This window comes from Molossus molossus, unplaced genomic scaffold (genome assembly GCF_014108415.1).
Source record: "Molossus molossus isolate mMolMol1 unplaced genomic scaffold, mMolMol1.p scaffold_m16_p_10, whole genome shotgun sequence".
Taxonomy (NCBI): Eukaryota; Metazoa; Chordata; class Mammalia; order Chiroptera; family Molossidae; genus Molossus; species Molossus molossus.
In genome coordinates, this window is record NW_023425345.1 from 103,253,606 (window position 1) to 103,265,993 (window position 12,388).

A 12,388-nucleotide genomic window follows, 5' to 3' on the forward strand; every position below is an offset into this window, starting at 1 on the left:
TAAACCCATTTGTGATCAGTGTCTTTCAATGTTGAAAAAGAGATCTTTTTTTCACTATAAAAATTATGGTAAAATGTACGTAACATAAAATGTGTGTCATATTAATTAATTTTAAGTGTACATTCACATTGTTGCAGTCATACCACCATCCATTTCCAGAACTGTGTATCTTCCCAAACTGAAACTATATCCTTTAAACACTAATTCTCCATCCTTCCCACCCCAGTCCCTGGCACCCACCATCAACTTTCTGTCCCTATAAATTTGACTGCTCTAGGAATCTCATATAAGTGGAATCACACAGTATTTGTCCTTTTGTGACTGATTTATTTCATTGAGCATAATCTATGTTGTAATGTGTGTCAGAATTTCCATAGTTTTTAAGACTAAATAACACCCCATTGTGCGTATAGACCACTGCAGAGATCAATGGATACTTATGTTGCTTCCACCTCTAGCCATTGTGGCTCATAATGCTGTGAACACGGGTGTGCAAGTATCTGTTCACACTGAGATCTCTCTTTTTTGGAAAAAGCAAGGAAAATGGGAAAACCCATGCTTTCTTGAGTTATTGTGATTTAAAATATAAACCTATATTGTTGGTTTGGAAAAGTAGATCTCACAATTAATATGGAGCCTGAAAAATTTGAATGAAATATGTTAGGTTATCTCCCCCTTCCCCCTGACAATATAAGAGAAGTAAAGCCAAATAACACTGAATCTTTAAAGAGCTGCTGCGTTAATAATGAGATGTTGATTCTAAATACTTTTTAAAATAAGTGATCCCCCACAGATGAATGATGACCAAGAAATCACCGGACTGTGGAGTTTACAGGCCTAGGTGGTGAGACTCCAAAACCCAGGTGTCAGAGAACTTATAGAAATGCAGGGAAGAACCTACCTAAGAACCTGGTGACAAGTCACTCACTGTAACCATGAGATTATAGCAGTTTGCTAATGTTGCTCATTACACCACTTATGAGAGGAAGTAGTGTATGTTTATGTGTGTTTGTTTTTCATTTTCATGGTTACCCTAACAAAGCAGCAATGGCTAGAGAGCTACAAATTGGAAGCATAAACTCTGGAGCAATGAGTGGTGAGGTTTCACAGAGGGGAGGGTGTGCCTGTGCGGGTGCAGGAGGGTCCTAAGAAGGCCTAGGCTGGGGCTGGCAGGGCCCTGCCATCCTGAGGGAGCCCCAGGGGCTGGGGAGGAGGCAGAGCCCTGTAGTGATTGTTGCTGACAGCAGGTGGCAGCAGTAAGTGGCTCCCCATCATGGCAGGTTCTAGTCTGGACTCCAGGCCTGTAATAAAAACTTGTGAACCAAATGCAGCAAAGTGCATTTATCATCATAACTCCACCTCACATCATGTTGGTAAATGCATGATATTAAGCTCAAAGGCAATTCTTGGTGACATTCCATCATCAATATTTTTATTGGCTTCAGCAACTATAGAGAAAGCAGGCTATTTTAATTGAAAGATGACATGAAGTTGGAAGGAATTGCTAATGGACTGAATATGGGGCACAGAAAGATCTGGGTGGGCCAGACAGATGAGTCGGAATCAGCACTGAAATTCCACAGGGAAACATAAAGCCCTGAATTAGGTTGGAAAATGTCATGTGACATGCAGGACAAAGGGAAAATCTGGTTTGATAGGAAGAGAAGGGGAGGGGAGAACTCTAAAAATTAGAGACAATGTGACTGTTCACTAACAAGGAGATAGTTATGTGGTTTACGGATCATTCTATGGAACACTGTACATCTGCTAAAAAGAGCAAGTTAGAGCTACACATACAGACCGGGAAAGATCTCCAAGGCATACTGCTAAATGAGAAACTACCACAGAATAAAACTATGTGAAATAGTTCTGTGTGAGTGTGCATATGTGTATAAGTACCTGTGACGGCATAGAAAAGACTGGAAGGATAGACACCAGGATGTTCATGCTGATATTTTGGAATAGAGCCAAGAAATGGGACTTCCACTTTTGACTTTACATGTTTCTGTGTTTACTTTTCAGTGCAAATGTGTTTATATATCAATTCTATTATTGCGTAATCACATTGGTGGCCTTTTAGTTGAAAAGAAGGAGGTGATGAGGCTGTTAGCTAACTCAAGCCCAGACTACGTTAGCATTAATGCTGGGTCAGAACTTGGATCCTTTCCCAGCTATTTAAGGGTCTAAGTGGAAAACGGACGGTCTTGGGTCCAGCAGAAAGCAGAACAGGTGCTGGACATGTCAGCATAGCTGTCGAGTCCGTCCGCACTGCCTGCCTCTCTTTAGCTTCGTTCCTCTTGCTGTCCCCTTGACCCTGGTGTGCGGCCCTTCTCTCTCACTGGACAACTTTCTCTAAGACACCATTTGGTCTGCTTCCCCATTTCCTTCTGGACTCTTGGCAGAGAGGCCCTTCCTGAACACCCAATACTAGATAGCAATTTTCACTGCCCCTGGCAAGTCCTAGTTCCCTTCTGCTGGTTTATTTTTCTCCATTGCACACCTGCAGAATATATGACCTACAGGGATGCGTGTATAGTTTCCCTCCTTCAACATGAAGACTGAGGTTTTGCTTTGTCATGGTCCCAGTGCCTAATAGCTACTGGCATTCAATGGTACTCATCAATATTGGTTGAGTAAATGAGTAATTAAAGCTGTGTGGGAATGGAGTGAATAGCATTTCACAATTAGGGATGACCTCCTTAACCCCATCAGCACTGGGAAGACGGGGAGTCCCTGTGGCACCGGCTACAAGCTGCAGGAATGAAATGCACTAGGGAAATTCTAGAAGTCCAGTCCACATCCTTCGTGAGATGGCAACATCCACAATTTGTCCTTGAGTATGATGCTCTCTGCCCAAGCTCACCTCCCTGGTCCACTCCTTAGGAGTAGTTCTATCTGGAGGGTTGTGGGGAAAGTATTTGGTACCCGTGATGGAAGGTATTTAGAGACCCTAACTAGGTGAACCAAAACTTTCTGTAGTACACTGTTGATTTTTCTCTAATTTCAGAGTGACATAGCTGTTACCACCTGAGCTTTATGGGCTGTTACACGGGTGCTCAGCCATTCCTCTCCCATCTATGGAGCTGTCTCTTCTCCCCTCTTGTTTCAGGCTTGGTGTAAGTGTGCATTTTTTCAAGCTTCCAGTTTCTCAAGCTTTGCTTGAGTCATTCTTACTTAACTGCCATCCGTCATCTTTCCAGCTTGGGATCTCCCTAATGGAAAAGAGATGACAATAATTTTTTACTTAACAATATTTTATGTAGAGAATTTTTGCATAAATTATCTTATCTGATTGCTATTAACCTTGGGATGTGTTTGGTAAGGAAACTGAAGTCTGGAGAAATGAGGGAGCTGCTGTCTACCCACTCGCACGGTGCCTGCTGCTCTGTGGTTGACCAGTAGGTCAGTGATATTAATAACTGGCAACTCAGCCCAGGACACCCTGGAGAATACATCTGCCCTCCTGAGTTGTCCCTGATCCACTCATAACAATTGTGATGTACAAAAGAGTTTTTGAGACCACGAATCCCAGTTTATTAATACACCTTGTACAAGACAGAATCGGCAGTGAGGCGGTCGATACCCATGTCCTAAACTCACAATGCTCAGCTGTGCTGGAGGCCTGCGGAGGGCCAGCCTGCATGACGCCCCAGGCTTGACACAGCTAACTGGACACAGAGGCCTTTGGTGGAATCTTACAGAACAAACAACAGAGCTTTTTCTTTTTACTGATTTGAAATATGTATTCAGGATTACCATTTTCAGAGTTCAAACTCTAATTTTTAGGCCTGTGGCCAGATCTCTTTCTAAGTCCTTAAAAGTGGTCAGAAGTCGACTATAATTATTTGACCGTCTTTAAGACCTTGACAGTAATAATCTGCATGGCTTGTAAGAGTGAGCACACCTGTTTAAAAACCATGAGCTGTTTAACAGGCTGTGTGCAGGCCCTTGGGCGGCCAGGGACTACTTCCTACCACCTGTCAGCTGGAGGAAAGTAGGCTGGTTTTGCTCCTTTTAAATTCTCTTAAAAAGTGTGTGGCTTTCCACAGAAATACTCATTTATAAACGCCTCGAAGTGCTCGGACTGCGGACAGGACTGGCGCCGCTTCTGCTGTCTCAGGGAGAGTGCCCGAGGACACCACACAGACAGCTGCCGGGCTTACTTCCCATGGACGTGGGCACCGAGGAGTAAAAGCAGTTTCTAAGACCAGCTTCAATTACATACAAATACACAGAAGGACAATCCTCCAGAAAAGTCACCTGATAGGCTTTTTCTCATGCCCCAGCCAACCTTCACCATGAATATCATTTCAAAGTGTCAACTTCCATGATTTTAGGATCCACATTGGTCAGGTGAACCTAGCCCAGCATCCTCCAAGCTACAAACCCAATCTGCACACCACACTGTGCGTGTGTTTGTCAAAAACCTTTTGGACCCTGGCTGGTGTTCCCAGTGGTTAGATCATCAGATCTTGCACCAAAGTGCCTCAGGTTCGATTCCTGGTCTAGGGCAAGTACCTGGGTTGCAGGTTCAATCCCTGGCCCTGGTCGGAGCGCCTGAGGGAAGAAACCAATCGATGTGTCTCTCTCACATCAATGTTTTTTTTCTCTCTCTCTCCACCCCATTCCTCCCTCCTTTCCACTCTCTCTAAAAAGCAATGGAAAAAATATGCTCGCATGAGGATTAATAACAACAACAAAAAAAACCTGTTGAGATCAGTATGGGGTTGGACACAAATAATCTTTCTTTCTCCCATCCCTGCCAAGCTTTCTGGTGACAAAAGCTTTTCTGTAACTGGGCAGAAGATCCGAGGATGCTGAACAGCCACCTAGAAATCTACCCTTTTGGTGTCATGATGCTTAAAATATGAAACTCCTTGCCCTGGCCAGTGTGGCTCAGTGGCTAGAGTGTTGGCCCAAGGACCAAAGTGTCTTGGGTTCAATTCCCGGTCAAGGACACGTACCTGGGTTGCAGGTTTGATCTGTGGCCCTCTTTGGGGTGCATGTGGGAGGCCGATCAACCATGATTTTTTCTCTCTCTCTTCCCCTCGCTTCCTTCCACTCTATCTAAAAATCAATGGAAAAAATATCCTTGGGTGACAATTAACACAAATTTTTAAAAAATTTTTTCTTTATTAATTTTTTGTAGAGAGAGAGATAGAAACATCGATGAGAGAGAACATTGACTGGTTGCCTCCTGCATGCCCCCCACTGAGGATTTGGCCCACAACCTGGGCATATGCCCTGACCAGGAATCGAACCAGCGACCTCTTGGTGCATGGGTCGACACTCAACCACTGAGCCACACCGGCCGTTAACAAAAATTTTTTTAAAAATATGAAACTCTTTATACAAAATTGGCTATAGATGACATTTAAATGTGCTATTCTATAAAAACTGTAATAAAATTTTAAATAACTATTATATGAGTTTCTATTTTAATATTTTAAATGCCATTTGAGATATTACAAAATTATTTTAGTTAAAAGCATTACTTAAAGCTATTATTTATTATTACAAAATATTTTACAATGCTATTCTTGGCAAAAGAAAAATGTTTACCCTCCTTGAAGAATGTTGAGTACAATTTTTTGGAAACCAAGTCAAGCACCAGGATAATAATATTAAGGTTCAATGTGGCCTATAGAACTGCTAAATATTTATCTAAGCCGTAGTGTCCATTTTTAAAAATGTCTATTAATTCTAATCTCACTTTAAAATATTGGAAGCTGAAAAGGAAAGCAAACGAACTTTTGAAATAGACGAAACTCATTTTTTAATCACCAGAATTTAGTCTAGTCTTTCCATCTGTTATTTAAAAATAGTAACTACCCCTTGCCCCCGTTTTGCTTTGCACTGTGGCAACAAAATAGTCCCAAACAACTGCTTTAAATCAGTGTTCCTACTCTTTGCCAGTTATGGAAAAGGCAAACATTGAAATAGGGTGTCTTGAGCCAGCCTATAGTCGGTGTGAGTTGGTGATACATTGTCTATATTTCCCCTGAAAAATTACACCTAAAGTTGTGAAATGAGGCCACTGACTATCAAGCCATCACTAAGAACTTCTAGTTTGTTCCATGTGAGAGAAGTTATAATGCTTTTGTGGACTACGTACCAATTAATGCCGTGGCCCTGCAAATTATTCATAACTGAGAGGCCACATTTTAATTTCCATGATAGTATCTAATTACACACCATTTACGTATCACTATCTGAGCCTTCGAAATAGGAGGAATGTTGAATGGTTTTCAGAATGTCTTGTAGATCAAAAGAATATATTTTCAAGTGTTCACTTTTAAAAAGTATGACAGAGTTTGAAGCATCGATGATGTCCATCATTAAAGACCAGAACTTCCAACGCCAATAAAAGAACCAAGATTCTCTGTGTTTACCTTTAACTCAGGGGAAAATGGCAAAAGGAACCCCAAGAGGAGTAACCAACCCTTCTCAGCAGACTCTTTAGGACCTGGCGTTTCTCTCTTTTCCTCAAAGAAATAGAAACAAATGTCGATATTCTTTCTTCAAAATATGAAATTACCTCACACCAATAACCCCTGCCAGCACGGGGTTTCACTGGAAGTAATGTGAGTGAAAGCCAGTAGCGGCCTCGAGCGCGCCCTTGCTCTCGGGCCGAGCGAGTGCCAGCAGAGGCCTTGGAGCTTACGTGAGAGCAGCAGGAGTTTCAAATGGATGCGCTTTAGATACAAATCTTGACCTTGGAAAATGCTGGTGACTTGACTTTGACAACTAAGTACAGGTTGCCTCATCCTTTTCTATCTTTTATCTAATAGCTAGGTAATGTGTTAAACTGGTTTTTTTGACTTTTTAGAACAATATCTGACTAGCAAATAACACAATTCAGTGACATTTAGCAATATGCAAATTCCAGACACTGCGATCATGAACACTGTGAAGACAGTCTTCTCCGTGGGCCTGGAAACAAAGCAGTCCACTGTGTTGGGACAAGGCCAGGCGTTACATTTCACCAAACGCTGCATGGAGAACCCATTATACATGATGTAGAAGACATACATGAAGACAGCTTCGAAGATGACCCGGAAGAAGATGCTGCTGGTGTAGGTCCACCACAGGGACCCTTCAATTCGGACCTTCTGGTTTTTGATCTCTTCGATGTCTTTATATTCACTCTTTATCTCTCCCTTAATGAACTTCCTTTTCTTCTCATGCCTGTGGTAGGCCACGTGCATGGCCACCAAGAGAGCTGGCGTGGACACGAAGATCAGCTGAAGGGCCCAGAGCCGGATGTGCGAGATGGGGAAGAAGTGGTCATAGCACACGTTTTTGCACCCAGGCTGCAGAGTGTTGCAGACAAAGTCAGCCTGCTCATCTCCCCACACTTCCTTTGCAGCTACAACCAGGATCATGATTCGAAAAATGAAAAGGACGGTCAGCCAGATTTTTCCAATACTGGTGGAGTGTTTATTGACACCCCCCAGAATAGTCTGCAATGTGCCCCAATCCATCCTCTCCGGCTGGTTTGAACTGAAAAAGACAAAATGAACACAACAGAGGAGTGAGTCATCAGGACAGAATCTGGGAGAGTTCTCTGGGTAAGTAAGCACCCTTAAATCTCTTCCTGAGCAAACAGCAACTCTTACTGAACCTCGCCCAAAAGGTATAAACCAAACTCACTTAGTTTGCCATAGGAGTAAAAGAATAATTCCCAAACCACCTTGAACCTGTGTTTGTGTGTTTTCCAATAAAGAGAAGCTTATGCTTATTCACCTGAGTAATTCACCCAATATTTAGCACATAATAAAAATGGGGGGGGGGTACAAACCACAAGCAAAAGTGCTCCTAACTTAGAGGTATAATTAGTGCTGATTGATCCCCCACAGACACTCCCTGGGCTCTGGAAGTGCACAATTCAACTGGGCCTGAGACCAGCCCAGCCAACCTTGCTGTAAAGGTCGACAGGCCCTGTCTCCCTGCTGAGCCGTTTTTCTTAAACCATTTCAATGAATTGTCATGGACTTGGGATGTAGCAGTGAAATGTTTGTTACCAATGATAAAGTTGCCATTCAAGGCACCGTATGTTAACATTTCACAAAGGGCCTCACTTCCTTCTTCTACATGAAAAGGAGCAGGTTGGAAACTTTCTGCCCATGGAGAAACGACACTACGTGCATTTTTTTGGCGAATGTTTTGTGTATGGACTGGTGGTTCTCACCGTCATGCTGAACTGATGTCTATCTGTTTTGGTAAGTGTTGTTGCAACTGTGCATTTTTATTGTGGGCTATGGTTTTAATCTACAAGTGTTTCTAAAGAGGCACATGATGAAAAAATGACAGAAAATTTAACCCAGTGATTCCCAGTGATGCCCTACAGGGTGACATCACTGTGTTGAATACTGAAGTTCAGAATCAAAGCTTGCTGGGGTATGTACATCTCTTTTTTTTTTTTATCCTCATCTGAGGACTTTTTTTTTTTTTTTTTTTTTTTTTACATTAATCTTCAGATAGAGCAGGAGAGAGAGAGGGAGGAAGAGAGAGAGAGAGACACATTGACTGGTTGCCACCCACACGACCCCAACCAGGGTGGGGGACAAACCGCCCTTAGCGGGAACCGAACCTGGGACTCTCTGGTCCGTGGGCCGATGCTCTAACCACCAGGGCTGTACATCTTAATGAAAAGGGACTTGAAGCCTACTGAGCAATCTGCTTTCTCTTCATCCTGGGGTATGAACTGTCTTCATTTATTCATAGCTAACACCTCATCTGTCTCAATCAGCCCCTCTTCTGACAAGATTCCACTTCCCCACAACCCTGAGGAGCAGTCTGTTTTCCACCCCTTCTACGCTGGCAGTGAACCCTCCTTCTTCTCTTACTTAAAAGCATAATGCTCTCCTCATTTTGAGCAAGTTGGGTCCTGTTTCCCCATGGACTTCCTACGCAGGCTCACCACTTAGCCTCATCTCAGGTGGGTTACCAAGGTCTGGCTGAAGCCATTCAATGCCACCTTGGTCAGATCAGAGAGACATAGAGACCAGTCATGTACACAAAAGTTGCATAAGATTGAAGTGTATTCCAGAAACATTTAGCCTTCCTTAGCTTGAAAAAGACAAACATCACTGCAAAAAACAGTGGTTCAGCCCTGACCTTTTAAATACAGACAGGAGGTCCTCCTAGGGGCGTCCTGCTGAAGTTTCCATAGTGTAACCAATAGCAAAACCAAAATTCATTGTCTAACCAAACTATTTTATGGAATTAGTCCAGTTCTTCACGGGCACTTACTAAGTGGGAACAGGACACTTATAGAAATAAGCTCTCCGTGGTACATCTGGCTAAAAATAGGGGGGTGGTTGGGGGCTTATGTCTTTGTCCTCTTCTACAGTACCAAGCACGGACCCCACACTTCTCTATAAACCAGTCCAACCACCATCAGCCGAGAAAACTACAGTGAGTCCTATACCACCGTTGTAGCTGCAACGGCCTCTTTGTAGATCCTTTCAGGAAAAGGAGCACATTAAAATGTAACCCACAAGTAGGATAGGGTAACAGGTCAAGATGGACCAGTCCAGCAGGAGGAAAGCACTGGAGAGCTGCTGTCCTACCCCTCCTGACCTGGCTGTGGTGTCACAGGCGGGCTCCTGCCTGCCCACACCACCTGGACATTGTTTGGAGCTCTGAAAAAGGAGGGTTCTGTTCTTTAAGGAAGGCACAGGTTCCAGAAAAAGCAAAAGCAATTCTTTGCCTATAACTACTTCTCAATTCCTCCTTTTTTCCTGGCAGATCTGACCAGCTGCCTCCACGGAAAGGCCCTCCCTCTCACAGGTGTCTAACTGTGGCTGACTTATCACCTAATTTTGAAACTGACTCAAAGGGCAAGTAGGGCAATGGCTGTCTCCGCACATCTGAGAGAGAGTCCCAAATAAATGACCAGAGTCGTCCAACTTCAGAGGCTGGGGACACACTGGTTAGGCTTATATCCCCCACCTATCTGGAGCCGAGGGCTTATGCAGCTGCCCTAAGGAACGTTCGGCCGCAGGCAACCTTCCATCTGGAAAATGCCACCTGGAAACAAGGCTCTTGGATTGTTCCGGGGGGAAAAAGAAAAGAGGAAACCCATGTCTCAGGTTTGGGCTGCGGTGTCCTGCTCACTGGGCAGGTCGGAGAGTCCTGGCTCTTCACCGCACACCGGACCCAAGTGCCCACTTTGCAAAGGTCACCTCCTCCAGGCAGGACTCCTGCTTAACAAACGGAAGCCAGCTAAGCAGAGCCGTTGGCCAATTAAACACTCCTGGTGGCGGCAGGTTAGCCCTTCCCAGAGGAACATTATCAACGATCATCAATCGCGCTTTGGGCTACCTGTCCCGGGCCCCCTCCTCTCTAGCACGCAGGTCCCGATTGGTCACCGCCCTGGTGTCGCCACGTCCCCTCCTCGCAATGGCCCGACTCCAATTTCGGAACTAGGTGGAAGGAATTCCCTCTCCACAAAGTCTCTCTGGACACCTGCCTGCCGCCCCAGGTCCGTAGTCGCGACTGCTTGGGACCAGGACCGTGCAGCGGCCTCAGTGCTCGCGGGGTCCACCCGGGGGATCCGATCTGGATCCCCAAAGCACCCGCCGCCCCGGGTCCCTTCTCCGCGCCGGGTCCCCTCCCCCTCTGGGTCCCATGGTGCCGGTGTCCCGGGACCTTCCCCCGCCGAGTGCCACAGTCCCCGGACGTCCCACGTCCCCAGTCCGAGCTGGTCCTTTGTACTCCCTCCCCGGGTCCCACAGCTCCTGCCGTCCCGGGTCCCGTCCCGGGGCCGGATCACTTCTCCCGCGGGGTCCCACAGCTCCCGCTGTCCCGAGACGCCGAGTCCGGCGCCGGCCTCCCGGCTGTGACCAGGGACGCGCGGCGGGGGCTGGCTCACCAGCGGCCGAGGGAGCGCTCGAGGGCTTCGGTGGCGGCGGGGGCGCTCCCGTGGGTCTTGGGCGGGGCCTGGGTGGTCCCGCGTGGTCCCGAGTGGTCCGGCCGGGCTGCCTCCGCTCGCTGCGCGCAGGGCGCCGCCGCCTCGCTGGGTCCCGGGAGCGGAGCGCGGCACCTCGGGTCTGCGGCACCTGCGGCTCCGGCGGCGCCTTTTAACCGCGCGCTCACCCCGCCTCCCGCCCGGGCTCGGATGAAAGTCCCGGAGGGCGCGGCTCCTCGCCTCCCGGCCCCCTGGCGCTCCAGGCTTCGGCTCCGGGTTTGGGGGTGGGGTCAAAGGATACTTATTGCTGTTACTGTTATTTCTACTGGGTCTCTTTCAGTAGTACTATTGTATTTGAAGCTCGGTTTTAATTTTAAAAAATAATTATTAGAGCAACAGGCATTCACATGTGAAGATTTAAGTTCAGGCCACCGAGGGTCCGGTGATGAAGTTGCCCGGGGTGGGTTCCCTCTTGGGACTTTGGGGGAACAGGGGGCGAGGAGGGAGCGTCACCAGCTTTGGCCAACTCTCTGCTTCTTTCTCCCCACAAAACCTCGCAGGAGAGCTCAACAACCGCCTCCCTGAATTCCCCATTTCATTCGGTCACTTTCAACCATATGCCCAGGGTGGGAGGTCGGGGCAGGCGAGCGGGGGGCGAACCCGCTTTGCCAAGGGCCCTGGAGAAGCACGATCAGCCCTCAGTGCCCCACAGAGCAGCTCCACCTGCGCCCTGCCCTCTTCCTCCTTCCACAGTTGAGAAATCGAAAGGAAGTGATTCAATTTGGGGTGGGGGAGGACCAGATTATTGGGAAAGGAAAGGAAGGGACGAATGGAGCCTACGACCTTCCTGACCCTGCACACGCCCCACTACAGGGCCCAGTGCCAGGCTCCGGGAGAAGATGTCCAGGCAGCTCGGTTCTTCTCCGCAAGCCTGACCTCGGAGTATGAGGTGTCATGGTTCACATCTGGTTGGGTATTTTGACATCTTAGGATGCAGGAGACAGGGAGTGGATATTCATAGAGCAGGTGGATAAAGAACCGAAATTGCTAAGAGCAGGCCACGTTGGGGACATTGGGCCTGGCCTTGGAGGTACCCTGTTTCTGTGTAGAGCAGTCAGCGAAGGCACAGCCTGCTCTCTCTTACGCTGGCCTTCACTTGGGTCCCACTCCTTGTTAAACAAAGATGATGATGATTCAACCTGATGGGGCAGATCTGGCCTCAAAAATGAATTTCCGTCATCACCACCGTGAACCTGAGGGTTTGACTTTTCTTTGTAAAACTGGCATCCATGGCCATGGGTCCATATGAGCAGGTCTTGTACTAGTGCACAGAAGCCTTGTCCCCAAGGTACCAACCCACCTCCCAGCTCTAAGGATTAGTCTTTAAGGGTGTATCTGTTCATGAGGAGACTAAGCCCCACAGCTGCTCAGCCCTGCTCACCCATGCAGAGATAATGCGGATTGACTGGTTAG

At 46.7% G+C, this 12,388-nt stretch overlaps 1 protein-coding gene across 1 annotated transcript; it reads right to left on the minus strand.

Moving 5' to 3' along the window:
• Positions 1 to 5,545: 5,545 nt before the first annotated feature.
• GJB2 (gap junction protein beta 2) lies at positions 5,546 to 10,979 on the minus strand. Its single transcript, XM_036251129.1, has 2 exons — positions 10,880 to 10,979; positions 5,546 to 7,503 (listed from the first exon to the last, which is right to left on the minus strand). Exon 2 carries the CDS (start codon positions 7,482 to 7,484, stop codon positions 6,804 to 6,806), a length of 681 nt encoding a protein of 226 aa, XP_036107022.1. The 5' UTR covers positions 7,485 to 7,503; positions 10,880 to 10,979; the 3' UTR covers positions 5,546 to 6,803.
• Between the last annotated feature and the right edge of the window lie 1,409 nt (positions 10,980 to 12,388).